Here is a 22,705-nt window from a genome sequence, read left to right as displayed (position 1 = left end):
TTTTTGGCGGGAGTGGGAGTGGGGGATCTTTAGTAATAAACCTTTCAGTTTCTCAACTGAAATACTTTTAATGTTGGACACCATCTGAATCACCATATATACTGGGTACTTTTTTTTCCCTAAATACTTCTTATATGTCAGAATTGAAAAGTATCTATCTTAGATATTATCTTATTCCAACTCTCATTTAGTACATCAGAATCCCACAGAGAAGCAACCATGTGAAATAGTCCCTCACCTCTGCTAGAACTCTCTAAGGATAGAGAACAGAATGCCTCGTCGAAGCTATCCATTAGATACTAACCATCAGTAAAAATGTTTTCCTTAAAATTATATCAAAATATACTTCCCTATACAGCTCTCCCTTTAGTAAAGCTCTCTCCCTTGGAAACACAATGATGAATATGAATTCCTCTTCCACATTTGTTTAAAAAGCTATGTCTTGCCATTTCTCTACTTCTCAGTCTTTTAAGATGTTTTACACTTTTCCTCTCACTCTTGCACTAAATTTTATCATACATCCATTTATCCTCTGAAAATAGATTACCCTTTTAAAAAAACTTCTTTTGATTCTTTAGAATGTTATTCCCAAACTTAAAAGAAAAAAAACAGGCAATATTATTGCATCTGACCTTTACATTTATTCTACTGTAAGGAAAAATTATCCTGCCTAAAACCTTTGCAATAAGCCCTTTAGTGTTTCAAATGAGATGACTTTAATGTCAGACCTCTCTGATGTTTCATGGGTCACCCAGATGCGTGGTATATGTTCTGTTTATCAAAGTAACAATTTTTTAAGTTTCCCCTGCTACTGGCACTTACTATCATTCATTAGAATTTTGTTTGTTTTGTTTTGTTTTTTTATTTTTTCAAATGACAGTGACATCTGATTTTAATGGATTGTACCAGTAGCTTAGTGTTGCAATCTCAGACTGAATAGATTCCCTCTTGGCCTTGAACTTCATAGAACAGATGGTCAGAGGTTAACACTATTGATAATTTTCTAATTCTTTCATATATTTTTACACACTCATTTTTATTAAGCTCTACCATGGTGATACATAGAGCCACATATATTACAGAAATGTGATCTTCTTCATCTTTTTTCTACACAATACCAGAAACTTTGAATCTAGGGTCATCTAATTGTCTTCTCTAAAGGGACAACATGAACTGTTAATTGGCAAAGCCCCTGTCACATTGTGATTTAAAGTTTATAATCTTAGTCTCTTTTTTCCATAACCTTTGCTTGACGTTTGAAGAAAAAATTGTCAGTGAGAGACCTTTTACATCTTTTACAGAAAATAAGTCTGTATGTTTTCTTTGCTTAAAGGGAAGCTGAAGACAAGAGGAAAGGTAAATGAGGCATTGACATAATATGGAAAGACAATGGACTCAGAGATAGGATATCTGGATTCAAGTCCTAGGCAGCCAGCATTAACTCTACCTAACTGACCTTGGGCAAGTCATGTTCATCTTTGGTCTTTTGTTATGTCCTCAATACCATGACAGCATTGCCTTAGATCAGTGTTTCCCAAGTGTGTTTTAAAATATTAGTCTCATGTCTGTATCACATGAAAAGGATCTATAGTCAAATTGAAATTCTACAACCTGTATCTCACCTCTCTTGTAGATTCTCAACAAACTTTAGCATATATAAGGGTCTATGAAGTCCTCCAGTCAAAGAACTAATTTAACTTGGTACCCTAACTTTCAAATATATTTTACTGTGGAACTTTTTTTCTTAAGTAATGCTTATGAAATACCTAGAACTAGTGTTCACTGGAGTCACTCTTGGATGTACTATGTGTGAGCATCTCCTATTTTTATTCCAAAATGTGCATCCTATGATAAGGACATTAAATAGATTTAGGGAAGATGAGTAGAAATAATATAATTTTCTGAATGAGTATTAGTTGTGAGGACCCACTATCACCTTGTTTCATCCAAATATCAATAAGGAAATCATCTTGAAGACCATGCAAATATGTAGGAGTTATTTGAATAATGAAGAGGATTTTAAAACACTTTCATTGTTTAGGCCAACCTTAAATAAGAACCAAAAGCTATAACTGTCCCTGCACATGGCTCTTTCCTACCACCAACACACTGCTTCCTCCTTAAGATCTTTCACCCACAGCACCTCCTCACTCCAACACTTGAGAGATGGATAGGGCAGCCATTACTGCTATTCTTATTTTCCGGAAGAGAAAGTTAGAACTCAAAGATGCAAACACTTTTCCAATATTACATAACTAATACATTGTGAGATTGGATTCAGACCTAGATATCAATTTCCTAAAGCCACATTCCTTTCAGCTGTTTACTCAACCCCCCTGGTTCTCGATCTTGGTTACACATTTGAATCTCATGGTAAGTTCTTGAACTCTATGGATGCCCAGGCTTCAATCAATCCTGAATAATCAAAAATCAAATCAGAATCTCTGGAGTAGGAACCATGCCTCGTTTTCTTTTTTTTTTTTTTTTTAGTTTTCCAAACAATTCTGATATGCAGCCAGGTTAAGAACCATAATTCTACCTTGACCTAATCACATCCTACCCCACTCTGCTGCCACTCCACTGCTTCTCCTGAGGGTGACTTCTGAGGTAATGGTCATTCCATCAAGCTGGTATAGCATCATTTAGCAATTTCCAGTCATGGGCTGAAAGGCATTAGAAATAGTTCACCCTTCAGACTCTGTCTTCAGTAGTTAGATTACCTTCTGAAACACCAGGGGAAAAAAATTTGGGATAATTATTTCTTGGACTCCCTTTTAATTTGTCTCAAATACAATAAAATTACACTATAATGCAAAAGCAATGATATATTTTATTTAAGTGTTTAAGGGCTTTATTTATAAAGGGATTTTATATACAGGGTTAAAGCCTTCCATTATATTGTTTATTTCTTTTGCTTGTATTCAGTTTAATAACCCTGTTTATAGAACTTACTCTATAGTCATCATATATCGGTACCTAGTATAAAGCAGTGGTTTTAAAATTCTTTAACAACACACCCCATCAGTAAAACACAAAAAGTTGTCTTTAACATATGTATATTTCTCTACTTTAGATTGCATTCATATATTGTTATGGTAATATATACATTTTATTTTAAACCATACACAAGAAATAGAAAGATGAAGATTGATGTGATAAATATTAATAGAAGTTCAAATATCTCTTCCTGTACCCAGCTGATTGCCCTGGGGTTGCTATCATATGGTCCATTTGGTGACCACTGCTATAGAGGAAGCTGGAGTCAATCAAGACGTCAGTGGCACTTGCTTTCTCTCTCTCTCTCTCTGTGCAATGAAAGGTGAAGAAATGCATTAATGGGACTTCCCTGGTGGCGCAGTGGTTAAGAATCCACCTGCCAATGCAGGGGACATGGGTTCCATCCCTGGTCCTTGAAGGTCCCACATGCCGTGGAGCAACTAAGCCTGTGCACCACAACTACTGAGCCTGCCCTCTAGAGCCCTCGAGCCACAACTACTGAGCCCGTGTGCCACAACTACTGAAGCCCACTCACCTAGAGCCCATGCTCTGCAACCAAGAGAAGCCACCGCAGTGAGAAGCCCGTGCACCGCAAGGAAGAGTAGCCCCTGCTCGCTGCAACTAGAGAAAGCCCATGCGCAGCAACGAAGACCCAACGCAGCCAAAGATTAATTAATTAATTAATTAAAATAAATGCTACATAAATCGTTTTTTAAAAAAGAAATGCATTAATGATTAATGGAGGAGGAAGAAATTTGCACTGTTGGAGCTCTTATTATGTCCCTTATAAGCTGATGTGAGCCGGTGTTCACATTTTGTACCAGCCTTTCATTCTTCTATCCCATGCCTCACACAGAGTGAGTGTCCAGTAAATGTGTATTGTTGGTTGAATGACCTTCATTCCTTATCCTTTCCTCTCTGACTCAACACAACTGTAAAATAGAAGCTCAACACAAATGCCTCATTCTTCCTATAACATAGGGAATTTTGGTTGCTTTTCCTTTCATATGCCACATTGTTTTCTTAACTTATTTAGTGGATTGTTTCAACATTTATTAAGTGCCTACTGTTTACGCTGTGTCAGCTGGGGGAAGACAAAGATGAAAACGATCTAATCATTGACCTTGAGAAGGTCAGTCTTTGAGATGGAAAGAGGCACTGCAGGAGTAAGTGTTGTACGAGATCAATTTCACAGAAAGAACCCTGAACAGGAAGAAACTATTTCCAGCATTAGGATCAGCAAAAGCACTATGTCTGATTATGACGTTTGATCATTATTCGTACACTGCTTTATGTTATACAGTGTCTTTTCAGGTTCATGGTATCATTTCTTTCTCATAAACACAAGTAAATCAACAAATAAATCAATATTATCCCCATTTTACATGTAAGAAAATTAAAACTCAGTAAATATGTTAACTGGCCAAAATTCATAGAAATAGAAATTGATAGCAGATCTGAGTCTACTTTCAAAATTACTCTCGTTATATACCAGGTTGCCTTCATTTCTAAAAAACACCTACGTTTAAAATATGGCTATTATTTCTCATAAATTTAAGTAAAGTCACTGAGCATGAAAAATCAACTTCCTTCTTTCCTATTCCAATTTTCCATTACTCATGAGATCTTGCTATGTGTGTCTCATAAAGAGGTCACCGCACTTAGTTTCTGTTCTCCCTTACTTAAGGTTTTTGTTCTTATTCATTTGAAAAGTAGAGTTAATTTTGTTCTAACCATAACTAATTTTGTTCTAACCATAATTAACCATAGTTAATTTTGTTCTAACCATCTCATTGCTGAAAAGATGAAAAATAAGAAAATATTTATTATCCAGAGATAACCATTATTAACGTTTCTCATGTATTCATAGTTATTTTTAAAACAAATTTTATTATAGCAGTTCATTGCAATGGACTGCAGAGATTTCAGTCTTTGCTTTATGCATATTTATTTTCATACCATTGACACTACTACATTAGATTGGCCCCCTTTTTAAGTTATTTTACAATATGGTGATCATCTACTTTGTCTTCTCTTTTTTAAAGTTAACTTTGGAGTTTGTGATTTTTTTTCCAGTGTTTCTAGAGTCTCACATTTCCTTGTACTATGTCTTAGTACAATTTTTATGTCCCTAATACCTCCCAGTTTGTCTCACTACATTGCTATTCCTGAATGAATATGGAAAGGTCAGTATGTTGCCATCTGTACATTGCACATTTCTCCTTATCACACCCTCTCATGCCCGCACACCTCCCACCTTTGTACCATCACATATGTATTTGCTAACACTTATTTGAATTCCCACAACACTTGCCATGTTCCTTTCTTGCAAGTCTCCTGGCACCTCTTTCTTCAACTGGTTTGCCCTCTTCTCTCAGCATCATGCTCCAATTCAGTGCTCCCTCTTCCATTCGAGAGAATGAGTCATCTCACCTCCAACCTCTCTCTCTTGGCCTCAGTCCTCTGTCCTATTGAAATGCATGGCCAGGCTGCACACATGTCCCCCTCTGTGTAGCGCACCCCACAGAAACACTTCATTCAAATGCACATGATTTTTTTTTCTGAAACCAGGCCAGTTGCTCAGTGTTCACCATTATAGGCAGATACTCGATGCAAAAGAAAAAAGGAAAAGGAAAAAGACAATGGAAAACAATGACAAGAGCAACCAGCCAATCAGTATAATGTCCCTTCTCTCTGTGTACAATCAGCTCCAGCTGTAGGCCCTTTATCTTGAGAGTTCAGAGGATAATGCACACATATAATTACCCCAAATAAACCCACTTTCGTGAAAAACATTTTGAAGACTTCAGCACAAAAGAGCACTTTTGGGTCCAGATCCTATACTATTCTGAATTTTTAAAAAGACCACACAGAAGCCTCATCAACAGTTCTCTAATTAAACTCATCAGTTCACAGATGTTTACAGGAAAATGCTCAGCGAAAATTTTCACCAAGGATTCCTGTTTCCTGAGAAGAGAGATGGATGATGACAATAGTAATAGTAACAAGAGCTCACATTAATAAGTAATGAGCCTGCCACTTTACGTAGATCAATACATTTAAATCAATAACCCTTTTGAGGCAGTGATTATTCTCATACCTATTTTACAGAAGCCAAAACTGAGGCTAAGTAGGTTAAATAAGTTTCCCAAAGTCACACAGCTAGGTAGTGCCAGGAACAGGATGAGTCCTGGTTTGCATGACTCAAAAGCATGTGCTCTTAATCACTGCATATTGTTGCCACCACCTCTTCCATGACAAAAATCAGTGTAAATTTTCCAACATTTCATAGTCACCAAACAAAAACTGACTGAACTACCACTATTTTAAATTACCAATATTTTCCCCAATATCCTCTCTTTCCTCACTCCTCACCTCCAACTTTTCCTCAACTTCTGTTTTTTGTTTTGTTTTTGTTTTTTTACATCTTTATTGGAGTATAATTGCTTTACAATGGTGTGTTAGTTTCTGCTTTATAACAAAGTGAATCAGTTATACATATACATATGTTCCCATATCTCTTCCCTCTTGCATCTCCCTCCCTCCCACCCTCCCTACCCCACCCCTCTAGGTGGTCAAAAAGCACAGAGCTGATCTCCCTGTGCTATGCAGCTGCTTCCCACTAGCTATCTATTTTATGTTTGGTAATGTATATATGTCCATGCCTCTCTCACGCTTTGTCACAACTTACCCTTCCCCCTCCCCATATCCTCAAGTCCATTCTCTAGTAGGTCTGTGTCTTTATTCTTGTCTTACCCCTAGGTTCTTCATGACATTTTTTTTCTTAAATTCCATATATATGTGTTAGCATACAGTATTTGTCTTTCTCTTTCTGACTTACTTCACTCTGTATGACAGACTCTAGGTTCAACTTCTGTTTTCTGCTCTAAATATTTTCCTGGTGGTCTGAGAGTCTGTTAAGGCAGTCATTCTCAGAAAACACACTTAAAGATAACATCTTCTAGACTGTTTCAAGGCCCAACTTAAAAATGGAAAAAAAGTGCAGTTTAATAAACACTGGCCACATCTCTTTTTCACTGATAATCTAATGAGCTATGTGCTTTCTGTACCCTGGAGAGAGAGAGACAATGAGCCCTGTCGGAAACAGAGCTTTTGTGCCACTTGTAGTCTAATCCAGTTGTTTTCTAGCCTTTAGGGTCTTTATATGTTGGCTTGTGATCCTCACTGTTTATGCCAACAAATACCTCCTCTCTTCTCTTTTTTCAATATAGATGTTTCTGGGGTGCATGGTCACAATATTCAGAGCCACCTTAGGCAACCATTGTTTAAGAGAAAACACCCACTTCCATACACATTTTAAACCATTGTATATGAGCATTATTTGCAAATATTCATTATCTAGGTACAAGTGGTACTGCCCTTAAAAAAGTGATTAATCAACTATACAAGAAGGTTTTGAAGAAACATATATATATCAAACTACTTTCCATATTACTTATTTATTTTTTGACTTTGTCAGTGTATTCGGCTGATGCAATATATTGTCACCACTGGATTAAGCGAGAAGGGTAATGATTACTCAGGCTTTTATAACACTTAGGAATTCACATTACTTCTATATGTAAACTTGGAAAGAGACTCTTCTCCTAAAGGAAGAAAGAATAGATGATGTAAGCCCTAGGTTTCAATGAACCAACACTCAAGGGCCGTCTCATTTTCATCTTTTCAGGAGGACGGTGATCCAACTGATGGCTTTGCCACTTGGGGTCTGTGTGACCTATTTGTTGCAAGTTAACCACTTCAAATGTCAGTTTTTCTCACCGGTAAAATGGGCCTGATTATTCATGTCTACCTCATGGAACTATAACCAGGACCAATTATATGACTTATATCAAAATATATACATAGTACTTCCAAGATATATGACATATAGGTGTTAAATAAATGTTAGCTCTTATTATTATTACTGTCATTTTTGTTATTTCTCTGTCTATAACTAAAGGCTGCCATCATCAACTGTGTTCCCCATGCCTGTAAGTCCCTCTACATTCCCACTCTATATGGGTCTATTTTTCTATCCATTCATTCCATAAACAGCTATGTTCTATTAGAATGTGAGTCTCATGGGACAGGGGCTGCGTCCATCTGGAGGAAGCAGTATAGATGAGTGGTTAAGAGCATAGTCCTTGGAGCCAAACTGCTTGGCTTTGAATTCTGCCTCTACTACAGTTAGATCAATGACTTTGAGCAAGTTTCTTAACCTCTTGGAGGCATGCTTTTCTCATCTGTAAAATGAAAGTGATTATAATAGCCAGCACATAGGTTATTGTGGGGCTTTATCATGTTAATATACGTAAAATAATTTAGAGTAGCGCCTGACATGTAATAAGGCTATATGTGTCTGCTATGATGATGATTATCATTCTTATTTTTTATCACTATATCTCTAACATGTAGAACAGTGACTGACACATAATAGGTATGCAATAACTATTTGATCAATGAATAAACAAGTGCTAGACACTGGAAATACAAAAGATTTACAAGAATGTCATTTGTCTAGAAGAGGACTGTAAGAACCAGTAGAGAGGCTTACAGCTTACTGGAGAGTTCATGGTCAGCAATCAGGTTCAGTTCCCTCCTGTTCCAGGGTCCCTAACCTGGGCTACACCACCAAGGATTAACTGACACATGGAATTTATATAGCAATGTGAAGCAAAACTAAAAAACAATGCTACAAGGTATTAAATGACTAAAGTGCTGATTAGATAGTACAGAGAATATGTAGGAATCCAATCTATTTTATTTATTTACATTTATATTACATTTATTTGAATTCCACATCATTTCAGCAGGAACCAACTAAAGAATTGCTTCATAAAAAAATAGGAGCCAAATAAGGATAACCTAGGTATGCAAAATATTTCCTGAATATTTGAAAACCATTTAAGAGAAGTGTTGCAAAGACCCACTGTAAGCCACTGCCATGAAGTAGTAATTGCTCAGGTATCACAGGCTTTTCTGTCCAATAACAAAAGAGGAGTTGCTGTTAAAGCTGATAGCAATAAGGTACTCTTGAACTTGTTCACCTGAAAAGTTCTATGTTCCAACATTAGCACTCTTTCCTTAGAAAATAGACTCATGTTAAATGACATTTTGATGCGAACAGTTTTTAAAGTGAGAAAAGCCAAGTTTGGTGAAGCTGTGGGAAGATTGGGGCTCTCGTATAATTGTGGTCTAAGAGTAAACTGGTTCATGTTTCCAAAGGGCACTTTGGACATAGGTATCAGAGCCCTTATAATATTCATATACTTTGTCCAGTGTTCGTTTGTATGAGTTATCCTGAAGAAGTCATCAAAGTGGTGTACAAATATAGAAAAAAGTTTACTGCAACATCATTTATAACAGAATAAAATTAGAACCAACATAAACATGCTTTAGTAAGAGATTAGTTAAATCATTATGTTATAGCCATGTAGCACAGTGCTTTGTAGGAAACAAAACTCATGTTGTTGAAGTACATTCATGTTAGAGGCAAATGTTCACTCGAAGTTAAAAAGCAGGTTCCAAAACAGTGTGTGTAATATGGTCACAATCGTTTAAAGAAATATATCCATATAGGGAGATTAGGGATAATTTTTATTTTCTTCTGTTGTTTTTGTTTGTTTTCTTCAATGGATGTATGTTACTTCTGTAATCACAATCACTATAGCATAAGAAGGACATTTGACCCCTTTGTTCCTTTTTCCACAAAGAGTATTCTGATTTCTATTATAAAATATCATTTCCTCTTAGAAAATGGCAGAAGCAACCTTGTTTTTTAGCATCAACAACTGTACCTTATCTGCTTTGGCTAATGCCTTTAATTCATCTGTTCTGTCAAAGTGTGATATAGATACTGGACTGTAATGATTGCAGTTTAATCTTTACCTAAGTCATAATTTTGTATATCTTCTTGCCTGAATAGTTCTCTTCACCTGCATAGATTTGGCTCTAATAGTGAATTTTTCCCCCTTTCAGGTAAACAATTACAGTTTAGAAGAAGTAACACATGAAGAGGCGGTAGCAATATTGAAGAACACGTCAGACGTAGTTTATCTAAAAGTTGGCAAAGCCACCACCATTTATATGACTGATCCTTATGGTCCACCTGATATTACTCACTGTAAGTACCATGCTCAGTGTCATCTGTGAACAGCATGCCAGGTTTGCAAAATCGGAATTCTACAAAACTTGGCAAAGTCCTCTACTTGCACCTTCACTCTTTTTTAGCCTGTGGAAATACTTCAGGGGGATCCTGCACTTGACTCCCCAGTTGCCTTGGAGGCCATACCTGATGAGTTGTCAGATTCACCCTTATGGAAAGGCTTGATGATGTATGTTATGGACAGTGTGATTACAATAGCATAGGGGCAACACGTTTTTAAAATTTATTTTATTGAGGTATAGTTGATTTACAATGTTGTGTTAATTGCTGCTGTACAGCAAAGTGATTCAGTTATACATATATATATAGACATTATTTTCATTTCTTTTTTACATGGTTTATCACAGGATATTGAATATAGTTCTCTGTGCTATACAGTAGGACCTCATTGCTTGTGCATTCTATATATAATAGTTTGCATCTGCTAAGCCCAAACTCCCAACCCATCCCTCCCCCAACCCCTCCCCCCTTGGCAACCACACATCTGTTTGCTATGTCTGTGAGTCTGTTTCTGTTTCATAAATTCATTTGTGTCATATTTTAGATTCCACATATAAGTGATATCATATGGTATTTGTCTTTCTCTTTCTGACTTACTTCACTTAGTATGATGATCTCTAGGTCCATCCATGTTGCTGCAAATGGCATTATTTCATTCTTTTACATGGCTGAGTAGTATTCCAAGGGGCAATGCATTTTTAAAGTCTGTTTCTCAAGCTCCTAAAGCATGATAGCTCTCATGTCCTAATAGTCTCTCTTCCTAGTTCAAATCTATATAGCAGCAGAGTGGAAAAGAGGGACAGGCAAAATAAACCAGAGATAGCACTGTGCTTCTTCCTGGGTGAAAGGATCTTGCCGTCAATTGGTGAAATCATAATCCTTAATAACTATCATTATAGTTCTTACCTTTACCAGAATTTGATATATTGGCAGGGAAGCCAGAGAAAATTGTTGATCACTATGGCAGTGGAGATGGGGTGGAGGTGCATGCTTCTAGGGCAACAACAATGAGATGCTCTACTGCGTCCTCACAAAGCCCACTGCTGCATAAGCCCCGTGTTTTCCCCTCTTCTTAATAGGTCAACAAGAAGATTCTGTCCTTGGGGACTAGATTTAGAAGCAATTCATTTCTTTGATGTGAGTTTAAGGGATAGTTTTGTCAGCATGAGTAAATGTGCTCATTCTGAAATTTTGAGAAACCAGTTGTGAGACTGGGAACTCAGAATGTCTTCAGGACCTGTCATTAATTAGTACTATAGTCTTAAGCAAGTTGTTTGACCTCTCTTAGATTTGGACGTTTCTCTTGAAATTTAAATGTTGAATGATTTTGTTATCTGCCCATTACATTAGCTATTGCTTTTCTTAATGGTGATTCTAAAATGACTTGCCCCAAAATATGTCTTTTTGTCAAGCAAGCAGTAAGATGAGATCAGCCTTACCTCAGGATATGAAAGAGTGTTAATTTCCAGAGTTTTTCAAACTGGTTAAATTTAGAAAAATCTGTCTTGAGGCTCTGTGAGCCTCTTCTTGAAGGGCATATAAGGTCAACATCAAAGAGAAAAAGGAGAAAACAAAACTTGCTATTCAATTCAAGAAATGTGTATTGAGTAATTTCAATACATGCAAGACACCTTGTAAGGTAGTATGTGTGATACAAAGGAGATAAAATCATGGCCTTCATTGAAAGGAAGGCTAATGCAGATATATAAATAGTAGCAATATTTGGCAAACTGAGAGTGATGTACATGCCATGAGAGAGGTAACAATATATGTCCTTTGGGCACTCAAAGGAAAGGGATATCACCTGTCTTCGGAAGATCAGAAAAACCTTTATGCAGAGGGTGGCATTTGAATTTTATCTTGAAAAAATGGATGAGATTTCGGTATCAGAGATGGGATAGGAGAGAGAAGTTGCAGGTAGCTGGTAGAGCGGAGCAAAGGTACAGATACTGGGGAGAACAGGCCTTATTTAAGGACCATAGGAGATTCATAAGGGGGGATATTGAAATGAGTCAATCTTATAAGAATGGTGAGAGGGAGAATTTATATTCAGTACAGTAGTGGCAATGGAGAGTGTGTAAGCAAGAGAACAGCATGATCAGACCTGGATTTTGTAATGTATAAAATGGATTTTGGGAGAGGACAGCGGCAGGAGACCCAGTTAGGAGGGCTTTTCAGTCACCCAAAAGGGGGATGAATTAGGGTGGAGGAACAAAAGAGAAAGGCCAGAGTTAGCCTTTCTGGCATGGGAGTAGAGCATATTTAGGGATTAAAGTCTTATACAAGAACTTGCTCCTAAGAGCCTTCTGCTTTTGATGGGTTGATATTAATTACGTGAAAAGAATGTGAGCTCTGCAATTAAAAAGCTAACATTTTTATTTCAATAGAAAATTAATCATTGTTCTGAAAATATGAGTGCTGGGTCTCTCCTCCAGTTTTTCTCTTCACCTAATTATACGAACTGGGCTTACAGATATAACTGTTATTACATCTTTCCAATCCTAAAGGTCACCATGTGCTTGTACATATTAAATGCAAACAAACAGCAACTCCCTCCTCTTGAAGGATCAGAAAATTCTTAGCGTGTAGCAAAGCCTTTCTATTTTTAACAGAACTGTAGCATGACACATTGAATCAGCCACATAACAGATTTCTTTTCTTTTCTTTCACCCCTTAGCTTATTCTCCACCAATGGGAAACCATCTTCTCTCTGGCAACAATGGCACTTTAGAATACAAAACCTCCCTGCCGCCCATCTCTCCAGGAAGGTACTCACCAATTCCAAAGCACATGCTTGTTGAAGACGATTATACCAGGTCAGATATGCTTTTGGTTAATTGGGTTTGCGATCATTACAAGGAAGAAATTGCATTTGCCTAACATGGCAGCTGTTGCTTCGCAGCACCATTCAAACTTATGATAGTCTCACCTCAAGTGGAAATCTGCCAAGACTTATAAACATGTGTCATTGTCCTCTGTTGGAAGCAAAAACCACAAATTCTTTGTGGAGAAGTAGTAATAGACACACAACCATCACTTTGCAATCTGTTAAGACTTTCGATATCTAACACCATTTGAGCTTTACAGCTGTACTGTAAGATAGGTATCATTACTCAAAGACAGAAGATGGTGCTGAGATTCAGAAAGAAGGAAGTAGCATAGCAGTATGTACGCGTCCCCTTGTAACCACATATCTGGTTCGTAGAAGAGTCAGAACTAAAAAACTCTGGGTTTTTTTTTTTTTTACTCTAAGTTCCATGTTCTTGCCATACACTTTCTTTCTGAAAATGTTTGTGTGGAAAAGTGATACAGATGGTTCCTTTAGTTGTATATCCTGCCTGTCTACTGATTAAAGGCTGTCTACTGTCAGCCTTTTAAAAAATTGAGGAGACTTCCTGCTGCTTAACTTTCCTTGCTGGTGCCCGTGTGTGCTTTGGTCTTTTCATTCCTTTGATATTTCTTTTGAAATGATTAAGCATTTTCCATTTATTTTGCAATTTCAGGTTTGCTGAAGTGGCTTGTTACATCTTTAGCCAAGGAATGGAATGTTTAGATGCTGCAAATGTGCATCTGTGGTTTAAATCAAATATAAACCTCTTCCTATGCTGATATGTCTAATCTCTATGCTCTTAATTAAAATGAAGGCTGCAGCAAAGATAATACTCATGGTTCTCTAAAGATTGTATAAATATAGCCACCTTTATTCACCAGAGCAATAATCTATTTGCTCTCATCCTATCGCCAATATTTGATAGGATTTTAATTTGAAAATGTCATTTTATCTTACTAGGCCCCATAGTGAATTAAAATTTATTAAACCCCATTCATAATCCAGGCCCTTTGCTAGCTGTTTTACTTACACTATCCTTTTAATCCTCCCCAAAACACAGAAAGAAGGGCTGTCATCCCCATTTTAGAGATGCAGAAATTGAAGCTCAAAGAGGTTAGGGAATTTGCTTGTGGGCACACAGCTTTTAAGTAGGAAAACTGGGTGCCCTGCCAGCTTTAAAATTCTGGCTACAAAGAAACATGTTAATTTTCTCCTTATTTTTAAAATGAAAACCAAGTCATGTAAAACTGTTCTTATCGTAAAAAAAAATATGTGGCTAGAAAGGGACCCAAGAGTTTTGATGAGCTCTGAAGACAATTAGATGCATTCTGAGACATACTTCTACCACTGGCTGACTGTGTGAGCTTGGGCAAATCTTTTAACGACTGCAAGCCTCGGTTTCTTCATCTCTACAAAGGGGATAGTAATCAAATCTTTCTCAATAGGTTGTTGTAATGATTAAATGAGATAATACATGCAAAGAAATTATAACAGTGCCTGATACATAATGAATATTAAATGAATGTTATCTGTTTGCTTTAGGTATACTCATTATAATTCTCAATCTACCTATGCGCATGGAATATTTCAGATGGTGTCTGGGGAAGAGATTTCATTTCTTCCTACAGTGATATGCATCAGTGTCTTACTTCTTGCCTGCTTCCTTCCTTGCTGTCTGGCAGGACAGTCTCATAACTTTACATAAAGTCTTCTGAATTTCTGGTGCCTGGGAAACTTGTGAAATAAATTATATCAGTTTACACACACAAACACACAGACACCTCCCTCACATCCTCACCATGCTGTATCCTCTCACAGGTGCTCTGTGCTATAAGGCATTACCACAGGTCTCAGAGATAAATATTTTCTGAGGAATATTCACAGCATTATTCATGAATATTCACTGAATACGCCCTACTAGACAGTGGGCACTGCAGTAGAGATGCAAAATGGAATAAGAAACAGCATCTCTAAGAACCATCAAATTGGGACAAAAATATACATGGAACCAGTGGATCCCCCAGTACCTATTCCCTGATGATGCAGACCCCCTCCATGAAGTTTCCCATAAAGCCTATATGTATATTTTTAGTCCTGAGATTTTATACTTTGGTGTCAAAATGCCCTTTCTTTTATGGTAGTCAATGGCAGTTACTTATTATATCCTAACCTAGAAAATGAAAAGTTGGCAACTTTATATTAGTCCTCATTTTTTAAATGTAAAAGTACTGTAAAATCCCAAAGTGTGGGACCTACTAACAGAAACAAACAAAATTAGATCAGTTCAGTGAAGCGCTCTCGTGTTGCCCTAGCAGAGTTCCCCAGCACCAGAGAGGCACTTAGTAAATATTTATAAATAATTTTTTTGAGTTTTACGTGAATGCCACAGGAACAGCCTATGACGTCAAATAAAGTTTTAAAGAGGAGATAACTCTTGTGTTTGAGCTTGAAAAAATGTGTAGGCATTCATTAGGGAGTCGAGATCAGGAAAGGGACTCATGGGAGGGGATAGCACATGCGTACTCAAGGAAGAATGTGAAATAGAATAAAATGAACACACCTGTTATAGTCTGAATACAAGGCTCGTAAAGAAAAATGGTACCTACCTTTAAGTTGTCTCTCTATTTCTATCCTTTCTCTCATCTGCAACCTATTCATAAGATTGGAAATACACAGAGTAGTAAAAACAAAAAGATCACTACTATGCACTATTACGCTAAGTGCTTTCATATGCATTATTGCTCCGATATTATTTATATAATATTCTTAGTGTTGATTTTTACAGGTAACAAAAATGAGTTTAAGTAATTTTCTCATATCATACAGCAAGCAAATAGAAGAATCAAAATTTGAATTCGGGTCTGTCTTCAAAGTCCTCATCCCCATCCCCCCAACCCACCATCTCATACAGTCTCTTTTTATGTAGAGATGTTGGGTAAAGGGGATTGGGCTTGTGTCAGGAGGCTGGTACTACCGCTTACCACCTAGATAACTCTGAACAAGTCATTCAATCTCCTGAGTCTTGATTTTCTCATCTGTAAATTTGGGTCCTCAAATTTCCTCATGGAATTGTGAGGTTTTAATGTGATAATATGTGTGAAAGTTGTCATCTTTAGAGAGCTATATAAAATTATTATTATCCTAATGTGCTATAGTAGCTTACATGTGGGGCCTACTTTACATTTTCCTAAAATAGTAAATCAAGGCAATGAATCTTTAATGATGGGACTGGGGCTGACAGGGAAACATCTCTGTGAAATGGGTACCTTCCAACAACCTATAAAATTATATCAAATTGGCAGTCTTTTGTTCCAAATGTTCATAATATTTTCCTATCTTCCTGATTTATATTCACTTTTGTTGGGAAATACAGTAAGAATTTTAAAAAGAGTTTTGATTCGAAGAATCCTACAATGGCTTACCTGGAATTGTTTTAAATCTCTTTTACTATTTAAGGAAATGTGTACCGGAGTAAGCTGGGAAATTTTGTTTTTCCTCAATTTAGAGAAAGGAAGCCTAAACAAAAAGCCTTGGATGAAATTCTCTTAGTAGAAACCCTACTGAGGCCCTTATAAATCAAATTATTATTATGTAAATACTCTGGCTGTCAATTTTTGGAAAACAATGCTGTTACAATGATGCTGAGATGGTCTTTTGGCTCATAGAATTATAGACTATCAGATTTGGAAGGGCCATAAATGACTATAGAGTCTAATCTTCCTCCATTTGATACACAAGGCCTAACATGATTTGTTGGCTATCCCTAGGTCTCACAACTTGTAAGTAGTAGAATCAGATTTAGAACCCATGTCTTCAAACACCCAGTCCAGTGCTCTTTCTATTTCTCTAAGCTGATGTTCATTTTTTTATGATGGAGTAAGAAGCTATAATCAGTCAATGATCACCTGTGAGCAGTTCCCACTTTGTACATTAGCTGCAACTATGGATTCCCTCTCTGCTGAGCCAAGTCTTCCCTGGTCACCTAGAAGAGATGTAAACCACACACCCTCACTATCTGCTTAAGTATTCTCAGGATACACAAACAAATCATTGATACTAAAATGAAACCAAAAAAATTGAGGATGCAAAGTACAATTTCTATTTCAAGATGTGGGGACTTAATTTCCCAAATTATGAATGTGATAAGTGCTGTTATGTAAGCCAAGGACCTAAACTATCACTGTGAGCAATATATTTCCCAGTTTTAGAAACCAGGTTCACCTGGCCCTGAACTTATTGTACCCAGATGTCTTTCTAACTGGCTCTATATAATGTTCCCTCACATAATTTGGTTGAGCAAAAAGCAAAAGCCGAATAAAGTCTCAAGAAAGATTTCTTGTCTCCAGAAACTTTCAAGGACCACTCTAAACTGTGACTCTGATATTCAGTTTGACTCCCTTATTACTAAATAGATATGAACCCATCAGACTAGAGTCTGCCTCCCCTCTTCTCTCCCCAAATTATAGAACATTAGTTTACTGGACATAGTATCTAAAATGTATTCTAGTTCTTTTCTCTTTCTCCCATTCATTCATTCATTTACCCATTCAGTGAATATTCAAGCTTCTACTATGTGTCAAGCACAGTTATTAGCAACAAAATTGCGATGGTGGACAAACCAGACAAGGCTCTGGCCCTTAGGGACTTTATATTCTAGTGTATTGAATAGGAGGTATATAGATAAATGAGTTATAGATAAAAAGTGCTATAAGGAAAATAAAATAGTATGATATACCATAGACAGTTTGGGGAAGAGAACAGTGTAAAGGAGGACAACCAGGGAATGTCCCTCTGAGGAGATAGGATATGAGCTGAGACCTGAATAAAAAGAAAAAAGTGGTGATATAAAGATCAGAGAAAGAACATTCCAGGAAGAGGAAATAGCAAAGCCAAAGTCCCAGAGGCAGAAATAAGTTTTGTGGGTTCCAGGAATATAAGGAAGTCAAGCTTGGCTGGAAGAGATGAGCTCATGGGAGCATGGCAACAAATTAGGTTGGAAGAGTCAGCAGCCAGATGATGTGGGACTTTGTAGGTAATGATGAAGAAGTGTAGGTTGAATTTTAAGTGCATTGAGAATCTATTAAAGAGAAGCAACCAGGAGAATGAAATTATCTGATTTATGTTTTATTTAAAAAAAAAAAAAACCCTCCTGACTGGTATATGGAACAGGACAGGGACCATTGAAGAAACAAAGGAAGAGATCATGACAGCTGGGGCTGTGGGGACAGGTGGCAGTGGAGGAGAAGAGGGGCACAGGAATCTGAGCTAGATTTTAGAGCTAGATTCAACAGCCATCTTCCACAGGAGGGACAGGCCTGCTTCAGTCAGGCTGATCTACCACTGGCCATTTCTACGCTTTTTATTCGCTGTCGAGTAAGTTTTCAGAAACACCATAAGTGTTTGCCACTGTTGTTGTTGTTTTCCTTGGTGTTTAACTTTGTGGATCAGAACTGGTTAGAAGCTAAAACACTGTTTCTCAAATATTGCTACCCACATGCCCTTAGGCCTTGAAAAAGGAATTTGTTCTCCTCAGGATCTGGGGTAGAACATGAAGTTTACTGTGCAAGCATGAAACATACAAAGTCTTATGTTTTGTCATAAAAATTTGGGAGATATCCTTGTTTGCTTTAATGTGGAAATATTTTGATTAGAAATGTAATTGTTTTTATTCAAAGTGTTAATGTAAAATTAACATACCAGATGGGTTTTCTGGGGATACTAAGTGCCTGGCAAATACCATAAGCCCAAGTTGCGGGTGAATACCCAACTTTGAGAAGCACTGAGCTAAATTACACAAGCATGTCAGTTATTAAATCTGTGTTATAGAAACCACCTCTTAATTATATCTCAAGTTTTGTGGTCTCCATTAGGGACAGGTTCTCAAAGGATCAGTCGGCGCTTTCCATCAGTGAAGTCTGGTCCTGTTCTAGGCTCTCTTCTTTTTAACTTATATTTAATGACTTAAGACCATTTCTGGATGAACTGGAAGGTCCTTCTTTTGACATAGGAAAGAAATCTTTTCTTACCTGCCATTAACCAAGTATAGGAAAAAAGAACTGGGTGTGCCCTAGGCAGACAACTGTGCCTGCTTTAGAATCAGGATCTGGACAGCAGAGTGTTCAGGTGGGTGTGCCCTGGAGCCACCCTGCTCAGGGTCCAGCCTCGACCACTTCCTGGCTGTGTGACCTTGGGCAAGTTATGTAACTGTGCTTTGCCTCCATTTTCTCATGTTTAAAAGGAGCAGAATAATACTTCCCACCTTACAGGCTTATTGTGACAAGAAACTGAGTTAATACATGTAAAGTTCTTAGAAAAGTAAGCACTTGATAAATGTTACCTCTTGTTAATACCATTTAAAGCAAGGATTTAAGATGAACTACTCCACAAATAAAATCATTTTTTGGTGGAATGGAACTGTAGCCAACAATGATGTGCAGACGCTCAAACAAAATCTACATATAAGTTTTTTTCAACTAATTTATCTCCCAGAACACCTCAGAATATTGTATTACAGGAAGTCTTATTATAGTCTTAATGCTTTATTAAGGATCTTTATTTTTATTAACACAATGAGTATCTATTACCCTCTTCATTGAAAATATAATATAGGATTCAGTGGAACCAAATATGATAAAAACTAGTCTATCAGTCTGGCTTCTATGGCCAGATACAATTATCCTCTGGATAATTTCTTGGTTTTGCCATATATTATTCATAGTAGCACTCAACAACCAACACCATGTAGCTTTTCCCTCAAAGAAATTCTGCAAAGTATGGCATCAGACTCCTCACAGCATTTGTAAAGTGCATTACTGAACTTAACCAAGTCAAAGATTCATCAACAGTGTCTCTCAGTTGTCTGTTTTGCTCTGTGCCGCATGCCTGATTTCTGCAATGGGGAGCCTGGCACTATAATGTCTCTCTTGAAGCAAAGGATAGTAATGAGAAGGGGTTACTGGGACAAAAGGGGTGAGACAGTTGGAGGATAACCCACTTAGTGGAAGCCTCCAGGGGAGTTTTGTCTTTATTGATGGTGGCTCCACATAACGATTTAGGTTTACTTACATAAACTGTGAGGCATGATTGATAGAGCTATCCTGCTAGAAACAGAGAGAGTGGGTATGCTAATGGGGACGAATCTTAATCAAAGGAAGATATCCAAATATGTATTGGAAAACATGTTAAGCTGCTGTTTGTTGTCAGGGAAATTAATTTAATGATAGGAAAAATGAAACAGTAATGGAAATTTTAAGACAGACTTTTATAGGTGTTTATCATTTTGTATGTACTTAATAAATTAACCAGACATAAACATACAACACTAGGCCTTATAATTTTATGGAAGATGGTTATTGCACATCTATGACTATTGTTATTATAGATGTAAAATTCAAATAGATAGCTGTTTAATCAATGCTGTATTACATTTTAATAGAATGAATTTATCCTTGGCCTCCAGGGCTGGTTGAGACCAAAAAAAGGGTTAATGATGGGCAGTGGAAAATTTTGGAGGGACCACTTGTAGAAGCAATCGACTATTAATTGACTCCAGGCCCCTTAAATTGCAAGTTAACTACTACCACAACACAATGTGTAACTTATTTCTGGCCCTTATCTTGTGACATTGAAACAGGGTGTATATTATGATTCAAAACAAGTAGACAAAGCCTCTTCCTCTAGGAGTTTGTTTTCACATGCAGGTGTCAATAAAGTAATAGTAGACAGAAGACAGCTGGTTCTTAATTGTCCACATGTGGCATGTGCTTTGAAAATTATCCAGGACAGCACTGCAATCCCTGAGTTACTCCTTCCACCTCCTATGGCGTTTGCTACTGTGGGGAAGGCTACCATGTTAATGGTAATGTTTGCCTTAAGAAAATGTAAGAAAATCGTGGCACACAATTATTGCATTTCAAAGACTTATATTCTTATATAATATAGAGATAAATTTCATAAGTTTTGGGTTGCATCATTCACTTTTTCTTCTAGGTAATTTCTTTAATCTAGATAATGAAGCAAGCTATACCTGAGTAAACACATCTTAAAAATACTGCCTTCATACATTTTCTCCAGACATCCTTTTCAATCTTTAATCTATTTCTTGCCCCTTTTATTGCTTTATACCCCTCTTGAACTGTTTCACTCCAAAAAGTGTTATTATTTTCCCTAATTGTAAAAGTAATATGTATTTGTAGAAAAGTTACAAAGTAACAAAAATATAAAGAAAAACTCACACCACAGAGGGATAATCGTTATTATTATATGATACACTTCCACTAAGTTGTTTTTCTACATATAGTAGGTAGCAAAGTTGAGATCTGAATACAGTTCAGTCTGGCTGCAGAATCCATATCCTTGACCCCTCTAGCAAGGGTCACGTAGTTGGTGTAGAACGGGATCAGAATTCAAACTGACTCCAACGTCTGGCTCTTTTTGCTGTACTGCATGGGTAGCAGTATTAGTTTTAAGATTTCTAGAATCTTCTCTGTGCTTCAAATTAGTCTCTCTCTGGTTTTTCTTTTGTCCATAAAGGTAAAACTAAAGTTTTATGTCATTGCTTCCTCCCAGCAACACTTACAGCCTGTTCAGGGGAGGCAATCTGTTTTGCTCAGAAAGAAGGGAGGCCTTCTGGATGGTGCACTACCAGGTAGGGGGTCAGTTAGTCCTTAATGCCTTTCATTCTGCTGTAACACCAGACCCCATATGGTTGCTTTAATGAACATTTTAAGTCCTCCCTGAAAGAACTTAGCTGTCCCTGTGAGTATATGTGTCTCTGAGCGTAAACATCTAAATATCAACCCTCATCCTAGATCTCGTTTTAGATTAGATTGGCCTTGAAGTAGAACCATGTGAGTCCTTTATTATGCAGACTGTGTCCTACATGGAAACTCTGTCTGCTGAGCCGGTAGAGCTCGATATTTTGTTTTATGTTTTTTTCCCCCTAATCTTTTTCTAAAGTCTCATTTACCAGGTTCAGACAGGGGATGAAGGCAGAATGAAAGAGCTGAAATAAATGTGATAGCCAGAGGTTTCAAAGCCAATTATGTGAGGCCTTGCTCTGCATGTAGAGCAGAACTGGTAAACCCTGATAGCTGTCCAGTACTGCCCAGATACTTTCCTATTTCTCATTTAGTTCCTATAACACCATACAAAATGAGCAGAGAGATGTTACTATACTTATTTAACAGACTGAGAATCTGAGATGATAGAGATGCCAAATTTCCCCTGTGACAATAGAGAGTAAGTGGCAAATCCAAAACCCAGAGTCCAGAGCAGGGTGGCCTCTTGGTTAAGAGCTCAGATTTTGGATTCATAATAACTTTGGGTTCACCACTTACTAGCTGTTTGAACTTGGATGAGTTATGTAACTTCTCTGTGCTTGTTTCCCCACCTATGCCTATACCATGGGTTATTAATAGGATTCAATGAAGTAATTTATGTAAAACAATTGGAACAGAGCTTGGCACAAAATAAGCTGCATTCAGGTTAACCATTATTACTATTATTATTATTATTAGTCTTGACTTCTAGTCCAGGGCACCACGGTGATTATAGGACCGGTTGCAGTTATTGATAGCAGTGCTGGTTGGAGATGGTAGAATGAGATTAGGAAGTGAACAAAAGGGAAATATGCTTCCAGCTAGCCTAATAATACTTAGACTTATACTATATTTACACTTGCCTTAAAAGGGCAGATTTTGAGACTTTAT

General features: G+C 37.2%; 1 protein-coding gene across 7 annotated transcripts in view; it reads left to right on the top strand.

Annotated features, from left to right (window-relative positions):
• DLG2 (discs large MAGUK scaffold protein 2) overlaps positions 1-22,705 on the top strand; it is a 1,231,136-nt gene that overhangs the window by 699,521 nt on the left and 508,910 nt on the right. For 6 of the 7 annotated variants that reach the window (XR_014016293.1, XM_081239496.1, XM_081239495.1 and 3 more), the window contains 2 exons: positions 9,979-10,123; positions 12,843-12,981. Coding sequence is in view for 6 of the 7 variants with exons in the window: in XM_081239496.1 (XP_081095622.1) it covers positions 9,979-10,123; positions 12,843-12,981 (284 nt within the window). In the remaining variant the exon portion in view is untranslated. The remainder of the gene's footprint in view (positions 1-9,978; positions 10,124-12,842; positions 12,982-22,705) is intronic. The other variant, XM_081239501.1, reaches the window with a different exon arrangement.

Source organism: Mesoplodon bidens (genome assembly GCF_964165515.1).
Source record: "Mesoplodon bidens genome assembly, chromosome: 7".
In the NCBI taxonomy this organism is placed as follows: domain Eukaryota; kingdom Metazoa; phylum Chordata; class Mammalia; order Artiodactyla; family Ziphiidae; genus Mesoplodon; species Mesoplodon bidens.
This window is presented reverse-complemented; position numbering and strand designations above follow the sequence as displayed.